At 37.7% G+C, this 20,374-nt stretch overlaps 2 protein-coding genes across 2 annotated transcripts; both read left to right on the top strand.

Annotated features, from left to right (window-relative positions):
• Positions 1-391: 391 nt before the first annotated feature.
• On the top strand, positions 392-3,401 carry LOC104605831 (patatin-like protein 2). The gene is made up of 7 exons (XM_010270754.3): positions 392-814; positions 950-1,131; positions 1,228-1,414; positions 2,122-2,286; positions 2,393-2,695; positions 2,859-3,034; positions 3,114-3,401. The coding sequence occupies exons 1-7, from the start codon at positions 683-685 to the stop codon at positions 3,193-3,195; spliced, it is 1,227 nt and encodes a 408-aa protein (XP_010269056.1). The 5' UTR covers positions 392-682; the 3' UTR covers positions 3,196-3,401.
• Positions 3,402-6,476: 3,075 nt separating this feature from the next.
• On the top strand, positions 6,477-19,491 carry LOC104605849 (26S proteasome non-ATPase regulatory subunit 14 homolog). Its single transcript, XM_088887813.1, has 6 exons — positions 6,477-6,674; positions 6,836-7,013; positions 12,985-13,066; positions 18,394-18,570; positions 18,670-18,837; positions 19,142-19,491. The coding sequence occupies exons 1-6, from the start codon at positions 6,536-6,538 to the stop codon at positions 19,331-19,333; spliced, it is 936 nt and encodes a 311-aa protein (XP_088743939.1). The 5' UTR covers positions 6,477-6,535; the 3' UTR covers positions 19,334-19,491.
• Positions 19,492-20,374: the final 883 nt, after the last annotated feature.

The raw sequence follows: 20,374 nt of genomic DNA, 5'->3' as shown, positions 1-20,374 counted from the left end.
TATAGAAGTATATATCACAAGTTCATGAACAATACTTACTTGGCACATTGTGTAGAGATGAATGGATGAACTTTAGACCATGAACAACCTACAAGTCAACAAATTAAGTGAGCTTGAAAGCTCCATTCACCTACGCTTCTCGATATATATATATATATATATATATATCTAACTGGATCATCGATCACGTACCCCAACCCCCTCTTGCTGTGTAAAATGATGCTAAGCTCTAGGCCAACCAACCAATTGATTGATGATGACCATGGACCAAATTAAAGGTTCTTAATTTTTTTATTTTTATTTTTTTATTATAAATACAGAATCTTACCTCAAGCAAGAACCTGCGTGTGTAGAGCAACAAGCTAGAGATGGCGGAATCTGCCAAACACTACCTAGGTGCTATCGGCAGCCACCATTATTATATTTTGACTATATCTCAACGCTCAATCATGAAGAGCAATGCTGAAACCTAAATTGCTAAATGCTAATTAATCATGTCGCAAGAAAGTTAGGCCCAATTAAATTTACAGCAAAAGTAGTTTTTTAATTTTGCTTCAATGGATGGCCAAGCATACAAGTCTATAAATAAATGTTCCTTCTTCTCATTTTCTTTAATGCACATACATCACCTTTTCTAAATCCTTTGCTTATTCCATTCAGTTTACGCCTTAATTAGTTAATAATGGAAAGAGCATCGTCGTGCATACAGCCCCCAACATACGGTAACCTAATCACAATTCTTAGCATAGATGGAGGAGGTATAAGAGGAATAATCCCCGCTGCTATTCTTAATTTCCTGGAATCACAACTACAGGTATTATATATAGTATACAGCTTTTGCTGGGTTTTCCATGCAGTTCCATAGTCCTTTGTCATTTGTTGGAATGATCTTTAATTAGTTCCAATCCTTGAAGTTTTATTTTTTATTCTTTTTGGGGGTGCGTAATAGGAACTGGATGGTGAAGATGCAAGACTAGCGGATTATTTTGATGTTATTGCCGGAACGAGCACAGGTGGTCTGGTTACTGCTATGTTAACTGCACCAGACAAAGATAATCGTCCTTTATTTGCTGCTAAGGATATCCAGGCCTTCTACCTTGAACACTGTCCTAAAATCTTCCCACAGTGCAAGTAATTATTATTTAAGTCTTCCTCCTCTTCTCCTCTTTGTTGCTTAATTTCACCCATCATATATTTACTGATTGTCTTCTTTTCTGCATCTTACAGAGGTCCATTTTCTTCTGCTAAAAAGATAATTAGGCAGCTGGCAGGACCCAAATATAATGGAAAGTATCTTCATGGCCTTGTCAAGGAGAAGCTTGGAGCCAGTCGGCTGCGTGACACTTTGACAAATGTGGTCATTCCAACCTTTGATATCAAACACCTCCAACCCACCATCTTCTCCAGCTATGAGGTCTTCTCTCTCTCTCTCTCTCTCTCTCTACTTCATTGAACACCAAAACAAAAGTGTATTACTTTGGCCTTGTTAAATTTTAATTTCATGTACTCCCCCTTATACAGTTATGTGTCGCGCGTTCAGTCGTTCTGATACATTATTTATCAGAATGATCCTCAACTCCATTTAATTAACATACCTATTAGAGTAAGCTAGCTAGCTATTAGCTCCAGCAGTCACCTTATACATGAGTTGTATGTCAAATGTTTATCATCTTCTACCTATTAATCCTACCCTACCCATAATTTACGTCCTAATTCTTTAATAAACACTTTTATTTTGTTAAGTCTTATTAGTTTTCTGCCCTTCAATCTAAATTCGGATTTGCTCCTTACAGAGAGCGCCTCACATGCACCACGTTTCAGCTGTCAGTTGGTGGTGATGACCAAAAGGTTGGTGTGAGGCGCCTCACACCAATAAATTCGTACTCACTCTGAATTAGCTAGGTATTTTAATCTGGTTACAGTGATGGTGACCATAAATTGTGTCTTCCTTTCTTTTCTTTTTCTTTTGGAGACCTTGTTGTAGGGATACCCTCTGAATTAATATTGATTAATTTCGTTTACTAGTTCACTTGCATCCATTCCTTATATTCTTTTTCTTGCAACAGGTTCCAGTAGCACAATTAACAGCTTACTGGGTGTTATTTTCCTCTGTGCATACAGGTGAAGAAAAAGCCATTCTTGGATGCTCAACTCTCGGATATCTGCATTAGCACCGCTGCAGCACCAACTTACTTGCCTGCCCATCACTTCGAAACAAAAGGTTCCCATGGGACGAAAGTCAGGAAATTCAACCTCATTGATGGTGGCGTAGCTGCTAATAACCCGGTTAGAATATATTAATTTCCACTTCTTCTTTTTTTCTGGTTGAGTGGTTGTACTACACTACTCTTAAGTGACACTAATTAATTCTGGAACTTTTAATTTGCTTCAGACTATAGTTGCCATCAGTGAAGTAACAAAGGAAATTCTCAAGGGGAACCCAGATTTCTTCCCTATAAAACCAATGGACTATGGAAGATTTTTAGTCATTTCTTTGGGGACTGGTTCACCAAAGAAGGATGAGAAATATAGTGCAAAGATGGCAGCCAAGTGGGGCATTTTGGGTTGGCTACTTAGTAGGGGTTCGACTCCATTAGTGGATGTGTTTACACAGGCGAGTGGAGACATGGTTGATTTTCAAATCTCTGTGGTTTTTCAAGCCCTTCATTCTGAAATTAACTATCTCCGAATTCAGGTAGACATTAATATTGTTTAATATAATTGCTCAGTCATCCCAGCAAATATGTTTATTTGTTACTGTGTTTTCTTTTTCCTTAATTATCTTCAGTTTTAGAATCCAACCAGCAGCACGCACTCTGACGATGAACCACTAAGGTTTTTGAGTGAAAATGAACCAGGATGATACATTAAATGAGACCCTCGCTTCTGTTGATATTGCAACTAAGGAAAACTTAGAGAATCTTGTCAAAGTGGGTGAAGCATTATTGAAGAAACCGGTTTCTAGGGTAAATCTGGAAACTGGTAGCTGTGTACATATAGAAAGTGAAGGCACTAATGAACAAGCTCTTAAAAGGTTTGAAGTTGATCACATTGTCTTTTTATCTATGCAACAAATTAAAGACTTGATCTTTGTTCTTTGCTTTCCATTTCAGGTTTGCAAAACTACTTTCGAATGAACGGAGGGTTCGCGAGGCAAGATCACCACACCCCAATGTTGCCAAGTCCAAAAAGTGATTAATCAGTTCTGTTCCAGCTTTCAGATATCGGGGATCTTAGGTCGTAGCCAAGCTAAGACTAATCCAATAATGCTCCCTAATTTATTAATAAGTGGTTTATGTACCATAGCTTCTTTATACTTCATTAATTTTTAGGTCTAGATGCTTGGTGTATCAACAGTAATTAAAGCATCAATTCAATAAAATTAGTTCGTAATCTTATTACATTGTTTTAGTATGCGTTTTCATTGTGGGAGCAGAATGGAACTGATTTTGGTTTCTATCTAAACTCTGCAGAATGAATTTACTAGTCAAGGGAGGAAATTAATTAAATTATATAATGCTAAAACACATGGAAATCACGGACTTTGTTAGGCATTAATTTTCTCCAATAAATTCCATCATCACCCACATTAAGTAATGGAATATAGCCAACTCTGCCTCCAATTCCATATCCACCCTAATCCAAAATGGAACATTGATTTGGGTCTTATACGACATGTGTGTGTGTGTAAGAGAGAGAGAGAGACCATGTTTGGCTAACCGCATAACTATTTCCTTACCTTTTCCTTCAAACCAAACACAGCCTTGATCATGAATGAAGCTGCCTTTCTTCAAACAAAAAAAAGTGCAATGACCCTTGATTTGTTTTTCTCAATTTTGTAAAAATGAATAGATGAAAAAAAGCAGTGATCTTTCTAGCTAGACAATAGCATGTCGGGTTGAGTAGATTCCTATATGGATGCCACTGCCTGCCTTGTGATAATTGATAAATTGTGTATTTCGACATTTTTTCTTTTTATATCACAATTAATTGTAGCTGCAGAGTTGAAAATTCTGGTTAGGTATTATATAAACCCCACTGATCCCCACCTTATTTAATTTTACTTCATTATATCTGAAAGAGATTCGTTGTCAACAAAATCATGAATTAGTGGAGGATATAAAGCCATTGATATCAGATTTTCTTTAAATAAATGAGTTTATATAAGTCAATATGACATCCTCATCAGCCCCTACCAGTCTACCAGAGAAATTAGTTTATGATCTTTTCTGTCTTCTGCTATAAAACAGACCATGACCACCTCCCATATGTCGGGGCATGACACATTCATAAATCCTTTTTTTTCATTTATTTTTTATACTTTTCATTTAGTAGGTAGATCCTCAACCCCAACTCCCAAGAGAAACCCTTGGATTTGAATATCATTTGACCCCTCAAACCTTAATCTTCCTGGGGTGCAAGGCCTAATAATAGCAACAGCAGTCTTTGATTCTGAACCCATTTTATGGGGGATGTAATAAACTGTCCAAACTATCCAAGAGGCAGATTTTTGGTTGATTGGTGGTTGGGTGAAATGTGAATTGACAAAATAATAGTACACGAGTCAGGGATTATATACATAGGCCTCCTGATTTATTGGTGGATGAGTTAACAGGTGATTTGCTGATCAAACCAATGGAATTTTAAGAATCAAGATTAGATAGGTTTGAAATCGAACCAACCCGGTTTCCTCTTTTTGAATGATAGATCTAATGGTCTGATGACCGTCTGCGCCAACAATATTGCTGCTGGATTGAAAAACATTGGTCATAGGCACCAATAAGTACATCCAATTATGCATGTGTCCACGTGGAATGGAATGATCCACTCAACTGCAGTCTGCAGATAGAATATCCTCCAAATTAACGTCTGAGTTGATAGGTCCCAGTACCACTGCGGCAAGTAAAACAGGTGTTTAGGTGAGGGTGACTCTCCTCTGTCTCTCTCTACCAGTCAACCTTTACTCGTTATGAGTCAAAGAGAGCTAGACAAATCTATACGTTGCAGTTTGAGATTCATCAATTATTATCCACTAGTACATGAAGAGACCACCTGTATGGTGGGGCTAAGAATTGTGAGGTAGGCTGAACAATCATTCTCCCAATAATAAACCGGGCTTCCATGGGATGGGACTGACGAGGTACAAAGGCTGCTTTTTCTATGTTGTATTTGTAAGACCTTACCAAGCCCATGACAACCACCCCATGGAAGAATTTAAGCCCAACTTTGAGCCTAGGCCCATACCAAACTCGGTTCAAAGCCCGAATTGGCTAGCCAAGGTCCATGCAAAAGCAAAATCTTTTTTTTTTTTTTTTTCTCAAAAGCAAAACACTTAATTAGGTCATGGACCAAAGAGTCATAAACGGATTAAATTGGATTGGACATAATATAAATTTGATTCCTTTATATTCAAATTCAAATCATATCTTAACCATCTTATTTATGTTGGATTCCAATTGAATTAGAACATTGAATAGTATAAATATGATGTTGGAAAGACATGATACCGGAAGAACTTACAACCAATCAACTGGTATCATAAAAGTAGGAACCAATCAGGTGGATTTTCACCAAAATTCACAGAGGTTGTGTTTGGTTAAAACCTTTCAAGTATGATGTCTTTTAGACATTATAGATTTTCCTATAAATAAATTAAAACAAAAATGATCAAAATATTATACATATTAATTCTCAAAAATTAATGAACCAACACTACATCCCGGTTCCTCCAATACATAGAATACGGATTATGGACCATGGAATCCGATGTCGTTTTTTTAGGAGGAGGAAAAATTGCTGAAGCCCCCTCCCCCATAAGTTTGGTAATGGCAATCACCTCCCCTGACTTTTCCTTATAGCAGCAGCAGCCTCAAAAGAAAACCAAAAACATTCTACTCTGCCTTTTACCTTGTTATATTGGCTCAAAAGGAAATGCAGCAAAAACCAAATATGCTATTGTGGGCGAAATGCTGTCATAACTCGTGAGGGATTGCAATTATGTTAAAAAATTCAAGGCAATAATTGCCATTAGAAAACTTCAGAGGAAATTTTCTTTGTTCTTTATCCCGATACCGTTGGTTTTAGACAGGATGTAGCATCTCTCATATGAGATAAAAAAGATTCTAATACAACGGTTCCCGCGCAGGATAAGTAATCAAACATATGAATGCTGATATAACCGCCCCAATTAGAATGAATTCACATCTGCAATGAATCTGGATGTACTCCTGACATATGGCGCCTCACAATAACCTCATAAGCACATCGCACCGTGCATTGAAAACATCTCCCGTCATTGTGAGCGCCATGTACGAGGAGCAGATCCGGTCTCATCTGCGCCCCAAGCGCGCTTTATGGACTACGGGTGCCCCACAGCACATCCCAACCATCAATTTGGGAGATGGTCCCAATCACCCTAACATATGCACGTGGGGCGCAGATTTTTCCGTCTCATATAGCATTTGCCATTTTAAATTCGCAAGTTTCAGACCAGGGGGGAAAAGAGAGGGGGGAGAGAGAAGAGGAGTAGGAAGTAATGGAGAGATTACAGAGGATGATCGCGGGAGCAGCAGGGGGGCTGGGGGTGGGACACCCACCTCCAGATTCTCCGCTGCTTGATACGTCGGAGCAGGTCTACATTTCTTCTCTGGCCCTCCTTAAGATGCTCAAGCATGGTAAATCCCTTCTATTTTATTTAATAGCTATATACAGCAGAAAGTATCCTGGATCTGTTAATTAGGGTTTCTCTCTTTTCTGCATTCTATTGTTTTTCCTATTTAATTGTGGGATCGCGGATTTTAAACCCTAATAGTTAGTATTTGGTGGGTGAGGATAGGAAGAGCTGGGGTTCCGATGGAAGTGATGGGTTTGATGTTGGGTGAGTTCGTAGACGAGTACACTGTTCGTGTTGTTGACGTTTTCGCGATGCCCCAGAGTGGTACTGGCGTTAGTGTCGAGGCCGTTGATCATGTCTTCCAGACTACCATGCTCGATATGCTCAAGCAGACTGGCAGGTAATTATTTATTTATCTTTTTCTACATGAAACAAGTTTTCTCTTCTGGTTATCCTTTTCCCGGCGATTGGGAATAAGTGATCAAAGAAAACAAATTTATTGCGGAACCCATAAGCAGAGAAAAGAGCTAAAGAAATTTTTTGGCCACATGATATTTTGTTATAAAATCATATAGTAAACTTGCAGTCTGGAATTGCCTACTTGTCTTCTACCTTGAATTTCCTCTTACTCGCTACCTAGTGCCAATTGGAACAGTCATATTCCTATACCCGTTGATGGGATCACAACTCATTGAATGGACTTAGAAGAGATAAAGTAATGGATGGAAATGACTTTGTTTCTGACGTTCAAAACAAGTAATTCAAAAAACATAGATGACTTAAATTAGAATTGGAGATGAGGCACAGTGGATCTTGTCTAGAAGTGTTTTTATTCCATTAATTATCTCTTTAAATTTTTTTGACTTTGAACCAAATACTACCTTGAAGTCATTGTCACCTTCATGCTATCAATAGGCACTTATCCCATAAGACAAGGTCACCAGGTGAAACCGATGAAAAAAGGTAATCGGGCGAAACTCTCACCCATGTTCATAACGATGTACTTATAATTAATGACCTTTTTTTCTAAAGCACCACTTATTCCTGAACCTTCACCACCAACTCTTCAAGAATCACTTCCCTTGTTCATAATTCATAAATGAAGTTTGGATCTATGAAGACATGATGTGGAAATCATTCTTGTCTATTTGGGTCCCATTGGTAACAAGAACCTGATTAGTGCTTAAATTATGAGATGGCTATTGGATGAACTCGTAAAGAAGGTTATTGTCCTTGGTCCTTTTTTCCATTATTTCATAATGGAAACTAGATCTTCAGCTCCTAAAATGAACCAAGGTTTAAAGTATCGGTACACCCAATACACATGAACATGAGTATCAGGTGTTTTGATACCATAGAACATTTTTTTTTACTCTGATATTTTTTACAGGGGCGGGGGTTTGATTTTAAGGGAATTTAACACTTAAAAACTTAAGTTTATGGAAAAACCTTAAAAAAGGCATTTCAGTCAGCTAACGATACAATACAATACAATACCATTCATCAAAAACGACACAATACAATACAATACGTCAATACCATTCATCAAAAACGATACAATACCTTATGCCCAATATGGGGTGTATCGTATCAAAAGTTTGAACCTTGGAAAGAAGATCTTCTTTATGCCATTCCCAAGGTCATCTAACGTTCTTCTGAATATACCAGATAGGTACAAAGTTGGGAGTGCAGAGTTATATAAGGATGCTAACTGCCTTGAGTGGTTACAAAGTTGGCAGTGTCAGGGTTTTTTTTGGAAAGTTTCGGGGTGGGAGAAAACAGGCTGGAAATTCCTTTATTACAGTTTGCAGATGATTCAGTTTTTTTTTTTTCCTGCAATGCCAACGCATCCAGGGAGCAAATTGATAATCCAATGGCCATTCTTTGGTGGTTCGAAGTGGTGTCGGGATTACACTTGAATGTACACAAAAGTGAGCTGGTAACAGTAGGAGAGGTTCAAGATGTGCAATCTTGGGTTACTTTATACTCTAAACTTTATCTTAATAAAATTCTTCATGATTCATCCAAAAAAAAAGATGTGCAATCTTGGGCCGACTCATGGGGGTTTAAAGTAGGAAAGTTCCCTTTAAAGTATTTGGAAATGCATTTAGGGGCCAAGTGTAATTCCAAGATTATTTGGAGACCTATTGTGGAGAGGATTGTGGAGAGGATTGCGGAGAGACTAGCTGGATGGAAATCAAGGTATCTTTCAAAGGGAGGTAAGCTCACACTAATTAAGAATGGTTTTTTCTCCCTTCCTATTTTCTAGCTGTCTCCTTACCCAATTCCAGCAGGGGTGACCAACAAGATTGAGAGGAAAATGAGAGAGCTTCTGTGGAAGGGATGGAAGGAGAGTAAGAAAATTCATTTAGTAAATTGGGGAAAGGCGTGGAAACAAAAAAAAGAATGGAGGGATGGGAATAAGAAGAATCTGGGAAATGAATTTAGCCTTACTAGGCAAGTGGTTCTGGATGTTTGGTCATCAAAGGAATTGCTTGTGGAAGAGAGTAATCGAAACAAAATATGGTTCAAGAAATGAAGGATGGGACCCAGGAGAAGCAAATCAGTCGTATGGTTGTTCGGTTTGGAAGAGAATTGAAAAAAACTACAGTTCTTTTAGCAAGGAAATCAAGTTTGTAGTGGGAAGGGGTACTAGTGTAAACTTTTGGCTGGACTGTTGGTGTGGGAATAATAAGCTGAAGGATAATTTCCCAGATTTATTCGCAATTGCTGCAGACAAGGAGGAAAAAAGTGGATGAATATGTCCTGCCACAAAATGGGGTGTTTGTCTGGAATCCTCTTTTCAGAAGGGCTTTGAATGATTGGGAGATTGAGCCATTTGGAAGGCTTTTACAAAGGCTGTATAACACCCAAATTGACCTCAATGCAGCAGACAAAAGGGTGTGGTTAGCAGATAGCAAAGACCAGTTTTCGGTGAAGTCTTCCTATAATAAATTGATTCAAGAAGAGCAGGATTTCCCTACGCATGTAATACTCAAAGGTGTCTTTCTTTATTTGGGCTGCCTACCTGAATAAGATCTCTACAAGAGACAACCTGATTAGGAGGGTGTGTTGATTGATTCTACAAGGTGTGTGTTATGTAGCAGTGTAGATGAGTCAGGTGACCACCTATTTCTGCACTGTAGCTTCACTCACAACATTTGGGTGAGGATTTTTAGAATTTTTGCTTTCAGAAGTAGCTGCCCAGCATCAGTGGTTGCTTTTGTAAACAGCTGGAAATTACAAGGCCTAAGCAAGAAAGGGAAAATCTTATGGCATCTGATTCCAGGTGCAGTGTTCTGGTCGATATGGCAAGAACGAAACTTAAGGATATTTCAAATAAAGAGCTGTCAAGAGGATGAAATATGGCAGAAAATTGTGGGGAAGCTATATTCTTGGTCTTTGGCACAGTTAAAAGTTGACAGTTCTTTCTATATTTCTCTTTTTGATATTGGAAGTCTGTATCTTCCAATGGGATAGTGGTTTGAATGTTTGTACTTCCTTTTACAGTGACGGGATCTGCTCCTCACAAATGGGTGCCTCACATGCACATCCACTGTGCATTGGGAACATCTCCCGTGAATAATAATAAATAAATACGGGAGATGTTCCCAATGTATGATAGGATGTGTGTGTGAGGCGCCAGGTGTGAGGAGCAGATCCGGTCTCCTTTGTACAGCCTCTGGTTGTACTTGTCTCTTTAATGAATTGTACTTCCTTTTTTTTCTATCAAAAAAAGAATTGATACTTTACTTATTCTAAAAAAAATCAAGTTCATTGAGTTCTTGTGTGTTTCTTAGCCTACTTTTCAATTTTGTTGTTCATGTGCTATGATGTCCAGATATGGATACCAACATGGACATGGGTGTTGGAAATGAAGATATTACTTTCCATTTCCAAAGATCCTGGATATAGACTTATTAATTATGCCTATATCTTGCTTCCAAAGCTAAGAGTTATTTCTCAATATGCATGGCTTACAAAATTTAATTAAACTTTGAATATATATATATATGTCCTTTTATAGTATAGTTGGTTAAAGCATATAAATAAGATACTTTGACTTCTTGAATTTGAAGTTCAGTCACTTTGCTTCCATAGATCACATAATTTAATGGACTTCAATGGAATGCCTCTGCTACAATTCAGAATCAGTGTGAAATAATACATGGCCCAATGCTTTGGTGACAACTGGGTATTTTCATAATATATGCACATAAAATTTACATGTATTGTATACAAGTTGCCAGGCATCACAAAGTATAGTTTGGCAAGTAACCACATAACCCAATTTTTCTATTTACTCTACAATTGTGCCCAAAAGATTGTTCCCTGTTCACCCTTTGTTTAGCCGAAGCATCAGCAAAACTATGTGCTGATTTTTGAACCCAAGAGAAAATGGAATTAGCTCACTTGCCAAATGTCCTATCTCGCTCATAATGTGTCAATACTGCCATGATCCTTTATCTTCTTTCAACCAAGCCAAATACCACCTTTTGCCCCCTTCTACCATTACATTTTCAAGCCTCATAATGATGCTAGCAAGTCAGCTTTACAGAGATCCCATTAGCCAACCAGGCCAGAGTATATTGCTAATATGGTTCCATACGCATCCCTAGACATCGCACCTATGTATGAAGATCCTGGATGTTCAGTACTACATCTACTAAATTTCAATTTTATTTGGTTAGCACTTGATGGTTGTATTGTACTTAAGCCACACTCTTTGCAGTGGATGAAGAAGGATAATTTTAATTAATACTAGCTTTTACCTGCCAAAACAAAATGTATTGCTTTATTGATAAAAGGTGAAACACTGATTAGGTTAAAGGGGATTAGGGGAAATTTTATAAGATGTCTATTAGATTGATAACAAAGTTATGAAGGTTTATTTATCAAAAAAAAAAACAAAGTTGTAAAGGTGTTGCCTAGTGGCTAGGTGCACCCTTGGCTGGGTGCCTTACCCAAACGCCTTTACTTATAGTAACTAGGCACCCGTCTAAGTGACTAGGCGCATGCCTAGGCAACTAAGCACCTGCCTAGGTGACAAAAATGACAAGATGGGTGCCTTATTATAATATGATTTATATTGGTATATCTTATTAACGTGTGTTAATACATTCTATTATAAAAGATCAACGGGTTTATGCTTTGTTTTGATTTTTTACTATGGAAATTTAAAAGATCAAAGGATTTTGAGGAAAGAAGAAGAAAGAAAGAAAAGAATAGAAGTATAGAGAGTTTTCTTTCTTTTTTTCTTTTTTTTTTTATTTTTCTATTCTCTCTCTCTCTCTCTCTCTCTCTCTTCAATTAAATAAAACAGCAACTTCATGTCGAGATGGATTAGTGACAAAACTACAAAATAAATGAGTTAATTCATGGGGTTCTAGGAGTAGCCTTTAGATGATTAAATGAAGGAAAGTAGACTAAGAATCTAAGATGGCTTAGGCATTTCCATGGAAGACCACCTACTAATCTAGTAGGAAGAAGTAATCTGATGCAGGTCAGGCTGCAAAAGTATGAATTAAGATAGTGAGAAATGATTTGGCAACTCAAAATTTAAACATAGATATGGCCCTATATAGAGTGGAATGGTAAAACAAGATTTTTGTTGCTCTGCACATATAATTAGGACAAGGCTTTTTGTGTTGTTCTCATCAACAAAGAATTTTTTCTGCCAATATATGATAATAAATTTTATTGATAAAAAAATAACAAGTCGATGCACAAATGCTTTGGAGGTGTTAGTTATAGCTCATTGTTTTCTTTTTCTTTTTTTTTTTTTAAGTGACAGTTTGTTTGTAAACAGATATAGTTACTGATACTTCTTACTACCTGTATATTTTGATTGTATGGTACCTTGGCATACATAGGTCTTAGGTGCTGATGTAATCCTTTTGATACATAATGTCATTAATAACACCTTACCTTTCCAAAAAAAATGAAAAAGAAAATCTTTGCTTTCTTGACAGAAAATGTAAGGATGTGATTCCAATTACCATATACTTGTTAAGTTGCAGTCTAGAATGAGTTGTGTGACATTGTAATCCAGGCCTAAATGACCTATCCTAACCTTATCCCTGCTGGATTAGGATTATATTATTAGATTTGGATAGGCTCTAGGTTGATTTAAGAGTTGGTTTGGCTAAGTAATTGACAATTCGATATTCTTGTTTAGGTTTGCTTTGGCCCTTAACTTGCCCCCACGCAAATTCTGCTCCAGACTGATAGATTGTTCATCGGTCATTGATTTTCCCATTCCTTTTACTTTATTAATTTCAATTTCTTTTTATATATCTGTATATAACAAACCTGGTCTTACATAAGTTTTACCTGCTTTTCTCCCTTTCATTTGTTGCTTGGCATCACAGACCAGAGATGGTAGTTGGGTGGTACCATTCACATCCTGGATTTGGGTGCTGGCTTTCAGGTGTGGACATCAATACACAACAGGTAGTTATCTCTTTGGACATCTTGTTTTGGATAATTGTTTATCAACTGTTGAGTGGTCCTCAGGGCCAATATTTAGCATGTTGAAAAGTGTGTAAACACCTTATTTTTGGTGCCATTTGGAAGGTCACTTAGTTTCTTACAAGCCCAAGATCATGTGATTTGGATGTGATCTCAGAGAGGTAATTGATTTATAATCAAGAAACAACTCTGGAAGAACTCTTTAATTTCAGGAGTTCTGGATTTTTTTTTCAATTTCTTTTGCTGAGACTTAATTGGATTTCAAGTGTTCAGAAAGTTCTTTTCAATTTCAATTTGCTATGCCTTCATTCATCATGTTGTAATTCATATTTATTGCATTTGAGAAACATTTTTATAGTATTTCAAGGAAATTCTAGAATCTATGCTTTAAAAATGATCATGTCAGATCATAAATCATAAATTCATAATACATTAATACCTTTTTCTAATGGTTAGCAATCATGGTACCAAGTCCTATGGCTACATTTGAACAAAATTATGGGAAGTGTTTAGGTGCTTTGTTGCAGTATTTAATTGTCTACAAAATGGATGGGTAAACTGAAATTTTAGCCATCTATATTTTCTTTTTTTTTTGAAAATGGTAATGTATTGTTTATTAAAAGGTGTACAAGGCGTATACATAGAGGCAAATGTGCAAAGCCTCAAAGCAAGCGCAACTCCCAAAACCATAAAATGCCCTAAAAACATATATTGAAATTTTAACCATCTCATTGAAGCATTGTGAGTAGCAATAAACAAATTTGAGATTTTGCTTTACTACAACTTGAATTTGTCAATAATTAATAGTGTACAACTACGTAGCACATTTGGAAATCTGTATAGGCAAAATAATGCAAAGCCAAATGTTGGCGAAGGGAAGTAAAACTCATGCCTTCCTCTAGATCTTTATGAGTCTTCCAGTTGCTTTCATATTGGGCCAATAACCAGATTTTTCACAAATGCATGTAAACCCGATAGAATTTCTTGGGCCTGCAAATATTTCTTGACTAGTCCAAGCCCAATAAATTGTTGAGTTGGTCCAAAGGCCCACAAAATTGATCCTTTTCCAGCAAGCCCAAAAAGTTGGTTGTCCACGCAAGTGGACCTAGAGGTGTACCAGAGTCCGGATCTCCTGCCCACGTCTACCCACAATACACTACCCCCCGTGAATTGGGAACATCTCCCCCTGCATAATACTATGCAGAGGATGAGATGTTCTCCATGTGTGGCTGCGATAAACGTGAGCAAGGTTCTCGTGGGCAGGAGATCCAAATTCGTGTAAATCGGCCCGTGTCGCTCGCGGCCCGGCACTACGGCACGTAAGCTGTGTCAGGCTTGGCGTGATCATGTGGGCCGTGCTGGGCCTAGGGTTTTAGGTCCGTGGGCCAGGCTGGCACAATACGACCGAGTGGGTTGTGCCGCCCAACATGGCCCATATATATTATTTATATATTTATATTATATATTTTTATATATAATATATAATATATCTATATAAATTATAATTATATAATAATATATAGTAGATAATATATTAATAAAATAAACAACTATATTCAATTTTATTATATTAATTTATTTAATTATTGTATATATAATCAATTGTATACATCAAAATTCATATAAAATTAAAATTTTAAGTTTTTTTTCAAATTATTTAAATAAATAGCTTTGGTCCAGTCCACGGCCTAGCCTGGCCCGCAGCATGGCACGGCTCCGCATGGAGTTGGGCCATGGGCCGGGCCGGGCCAACCCCCCAAGTTATCCCAGGGAGGGCGGCACGGCCCAGGAAGGCATGCGGGCTGGCACGGCATGGCCCGATTTACACCTCTAAGTGGACCCAATGTGATAAGCAAAAGATGAAAAGACTCAATCCCAATCAAATCTTGATCCTCAAGTTGTTGAATATTTGGGGTATTTACAATATTCTAGCAAGTATTTCTTTTTTTCTAATTTCATTATTTAGGTGGGTGGGTGTGTGTGCGTATGAACCCATGTAAACATTCCTTTTGGGCATTGATTGAATTAATGAATGTTGAATTGTTTTTACAATGTTTATACTTTGGTGCTGACTCCACAATTGAAGATTTTGACTCTATCTTTGGGTGCTAACTTCTATAGAAACTTAATGATGTTGACCATTAGGCTCTATTGTATACATTTTATCAGTTTTTCACATCTTATATATTTAGTTATTAATCTCAATTTAGTCTTTTTTTTATCTTTTTTTTTTTTGAAGGTAAGGTATTATACTGCAAAAGAAAGAAAACCAAATACATCAGCCCATGTACAATGACAGCTTTTACATTGGGAATACACAAAAAAGACCTGAGAATTCAGTGAATAAAAGGCCCAGGTTGCAAAAAAGATAAAAGCTGGAAACCATTGAAAGCCCTTTGTACAGTTAACCAAGAACACAGAAAACCTATAATTTTGATCTTAATTGAAGCTACATCAGAACATTTTTTATCAAAAATTCGGCAGTTCCTTTCCTTCCAAAGAGCCCACAAGATGGCAGTTGGAAAAATCCAACGAAGCAGCTTGTCCCTTACATTCAAACCCTTGAGAGTCCACTCTTGCAGAAGCTGAAGAACTGATTCAGGCAGGCAAGAACAAACACCAAAGCCAAGACCAAGCCACTTCCCATAACTGATGAAAAAACTACAGTGTTAACTAATCCTCCTTAATTCCCCTTTATTCTATTACAATATCCTTCTTTCTTTTCTTTATTGCATCTGTTCGAAACTTTTTAAAATTGTCCTAGAACAAAAGAGACCTACTCATTGTTTCAAACGCAAGAAGCTTTCCTTAGTTTTTTTTTTTTTTGATCGATAACACCAGCTTCATTAAATTAAAAGAAAAGAGGGAATATGATACAAGAGGGGAGATAAAATATCTTAGCTCCCCAAAAACAGAAAACAAAGGGAGTACAAAGAGAAAAGATTAAAAACTAGCCCAAAATACAGACTCCCTATTCACTCCTTGCTTGGCCAACCCATCCGCAAATGAGTTGGCACTCCTCTTCACCCAGCTGTACTGAATCTCAATGTCCCTACCCAGCCATAAGAACGGTTTTTTTTTTTTTCATTGTTAAAGTTCCACAAGGCACTGTCCTCTGTCTTCAACCAACTAACCACCACCTTCGAATCACCTTCCAGGATCAAACGGCTGATATTTAATTCCTTTGCTCTTCGAATTCCTTCAAGCGCCGCAAGGATCTCACCCCTAAGAGAGTCACCTTCTCCAATAGGGCCAGAGAATAAAGCAATAGCAATCCCTTCCTCATTCCTGAAAACTCCTCCAATCCCAGAGGGCCCTGGATTCCTTACACTGCTGCCATCAAAATTCATCTTTATAAAGCTCGAGGGGGGAGGGGACCAAAACGGATGAAGAGTCCTCTTGCATCTAGCAATGGAAGCAATCTCTTTCCAGTTTCTTAGCAAGTCATCCACAGGAAAATCTGAAAACAACTCCAAAGATTTTAGCTAGTGGACAGCCCTTAAAAGGATTCAATCTAACAATTCTTCCAATGTTCTTTCCTTGTCGGAAAAAATATGTGAGTTTCTTTCTTCCTACAATGACCAGCATATCGCTGCCCCAATACACCTCCACATAGTCTTCCCTCACTTCTTAGGCCAACTGAAAAAAGGAGAAAACAAACCTGGGACAGTCTCCGGAGGATACCGAGAAGTTTTCCTTAGCTTCTGAATTCTGACCAGTCCTTCCAATTTGTTCACCAAACTTGTAGGCTTCCTATCCTCTTTACACCCCCAGCACACCTGTTCCCTTTGTTCATTAATCTTTAGAGATCCTCCTACATTCTGTCTGACCCCTATTGATTATTAAATTCATGCAGGATTAATAACTAACAATCTGAGGGCTTCATGGTCTAATTCCAGATTTTAATCAAATCCTTTACAACCATCTCAATTAGTTTTTATTTGTATGGGTTTTGCATGACTAATTTTAAATATCTAGTGATCAAATAGGTTGGAAAGAAATTATTTCTGCAGAAAGAGAACTATCTTTCTAAAGGGGCCAAGTTGACCTGGATTTGAGTGCCAAGGTCAGTCTTGTCCTCACCTTCTGGTAATGTCATCACTAAGGTGCAGAACTAGCCCACACAATCATTCTGGTTGATGATCATCTATGGTAGAGATGCATATAAAAAAGGACATAGCTTCTTAGAGTTGATACTGTAATGTATTTGTTAGAATGCACTACTTAGTTGCCTGCAATGTCATGTCAATATGAGAAATAAGAAATAGTTCAGGCAGTAAAGGCCACCAGTAGACACAGGTGATCATGAAGCTAGGAATTGATGGTGGTGCCAAAGGAACAAAATAGCCAATTGCATGAAAATTAAAGCTGTCTTCACCAAATATCTACAATTCAAAATACAAATTCTTAAATTTCTGCCAGGATTAGTTTACTTGTTTTTTAATCTTAGAAGTTGAAATTTTAGAGCAGCAGTTGTTTCAGAAAAAAAAAAAAAGAAAAAAAGGAAAGGAATTGATTTCAAATTACTGTAGGTGTAGGTTAAGAACATCAATCCTCGTATTTTTGCACTGCCATTGAACCAGTGTCAACTTGCCATCATTTGAATCATCTCCTAATGGAAGCTGAAAAATTCCATGATCTAACAAATTTGAGTTCATAAGTTAATTAGGGACTATAATACAAATATAAACTGTACAATGTGCTGATAAAGAACAACAAAACAAGTAGAGAAAGCAAATTTTTTAATGAACCAATCCAACAACAAAACAAAACTATCTGTTTCCCTCGGTGTTTTGAAACCATCGTTGACCTGGGTGGTTGAACTGTCACCAAGCAACAATTTTGGCTGAGGTTAACCCCAAACCGGGTACTTAGTCAAAAACTGTTGGCTTGATCAGAGACCTGTTGACCCAGATGGTACATTATTTTTATTTTTAGGTTCAATTTCTTTTACTTTTAGGTTTAAATTTATTTTTGGCTACCACTGGTTTTTGGGTGCCTTTCCATGTTCGATATGGCGTAAATGAAAAAAGATGGAGGCCTCGTCCATCCACAAAAAATGGAAGAGCTGTGAAAACTTTTAGAGGCCATAACTTTGTGCTCTGTGATTGAATTTTTTTGGGGAGTTTTGGTAACTTTTCGTGATCTATGTGATGCAAGGCGCATTGGCCCAGTGCTCTTGCCCAAAAATGCCTTATGATCTGCTTTGTGCCTTTGAAGCATTTGCCTTTTGGCCCTGTTAATTCAACAGTGTTTACTAATGTAGTAATTTAATTCTTGGCCAACTGACTTGGAGTTCTCTCATGCAGAGCTTTGAAGCCTTGAACCAACGGGCTGTTGCAGTGGTGGTTGACCCAATCCAAAGTGTAAAAGGGAAGGTGGTGATTGATGCCTTCCGCTTAATCAACCCACAAACTATGATGCTTGGCCAAGAGCCAAGGCAAACAACATCTAATCTTGGACATCTAAACAAACCACCCATTCAGGTGAGTACTTGATGCATGTCCCTTATGTGTCCAAAATATTATCTTTTGTTGTGTGCTTTGCATTTTAACCCGTTTGTCTCATCTCAACTTTTCTTTCAGGCTTTGATCCATGGATTGAATAGGCATTACTACTCGATAGCCATTAATTACAGGAAGAATGAACTTGAGGAGAAAATGTTACTCAACTTACATAAGAAGAAGTGGACTGATGGACTGACACTACAACGGTTTGATACCCATGCCAAAACTAATGAGCAAACTATTCAGGTAAGGAAAGGTCTCCTCTCCTAGCTTCTTCTCTTTAGCTTCACTGCTGTTACCTGGCATGCTCATTTTTTCATCTTGACATCTTTTCAGCAGGATACCCACAGAAGAAGTGAATTTATTAGATAACAAGATGCATATGATCATAATATTTTGTTTATCATGATAATTTGCCATGAGATCCTATGTCAGGCTCCTATTTGTTGCATCTTTTAAAAAGCAACATCCTTTTTTGTCCATTGATGTTTTTGGAAGCTTCATTTTGGCATCCCTCTTATATTCACTTGGCATGTTGTGTGATGAGCAGGAGATGCTGAACTTGGCAATCAAATACAATAAGGCGGTTCAGGAGGAAGATGAATTGCCACCAGAGAAGCTAGCGATTGCAAATGTTGGCAGACAGGATGCCAAGAAGCATCTGGAAGAACATGTTTCCAACTTGATGTCATCAAACATAGTTCAGACTTTAGGAACAATGCTAGACACAGTTGTATTCTGAGGGTAGAGAGAAGGGAGGGTTCAGCACGGATTCAAGTTGCATTTCATTGGAATTAACTCATACTATAACCAATTTTTTGTCATAACTCAAAAGGCCATTTCATTCTAGTTGAACAAAAATTAAGAAAAGTCTGAACCATATTCGTTGGTCTTACTTAACTCCATATATTTTGTTTCTTTTTTCTTAAGATTCATATTTGTCTAGTCAGCAATTTTTTAGTACAACTAATTAACATTAACTACATGGTTTTCAAAACCGAATCAGACCAGATGGTCGGACCGGAAAAACCAGTAACCGTTCAGCCCTCGGGTCCGGTTATACCATAAACCGGTAAATTTTTAAAACCCGTTACAAAAGTCAGAAAACCGCTGACCTGGGCGGTCAAACTGCTAAACCATTCAACCCGGGCAGTGGTTCGTGGGTTATCATTTTTATTTTCACGGATTTAAATAAAACAAAAAACAAAATAACCCCCATATTCCCAATCCCATCTATTATGTTTAGGGTTAGAATGACCCCATTTTCGTTCTAACCCTTTCCTCCTCTCAGTCGCCACACCCAACCGATCACCTGTGGCAGCCACAACCTACGGTGACAACACAGTGACCGACGGTGATTCACGGTGACCGGCGACAGTGGTGAGCTTCATCTACGGCGGCCAGCGTTGATTTTGCAGCAGATCCAACCATAACAGTAGTGGATTGTGGCAGTAGCAGGTCTGGCGACCAACTTGCAGCGGCAGGGGACGATTTTGCAACCTTACCTTCGAGCTTGAAGATATATAAAATTCAAAAAAACTGTAAAACTTTTGGTTCCTGAATTGGTGGTTCCCAATTGAATGTCAGGCTCAAAATTGGTTGGTTCCAAAGTTTTCCTTGGGAACCACCAATTTCAAGCTTGACAGGCTGACACTCAATTGGGAACTCCAAAGTTTTGCTTTTTTTTTTTTTTTTTTGAACCTTATACCTTCATGTTCGAAGGACTGAAAGTCGGGTGGTTCTCAAAATTTAAAATATATTTTATTTTTTATTTATTTATGAT

This window comes from Nelumbo nucifera, chromosome 5 (genome assembly GCF_055504915.1).
Source record: "Nelumbo nucifera cultivar China Antique chromosome 5, China Antique-T2T, whole genome shotgun sequence".
Lineage (NCBI taxonomy): Eukaryota > Viridiplantae > Streptophyta > Magnoliopsida > Proteales > Nelumbonaceae > Nelumbo > Nelumbo nucifera.
This window is presented reverse-complemented; position numbering and strand designations above follow the sequence as displayed.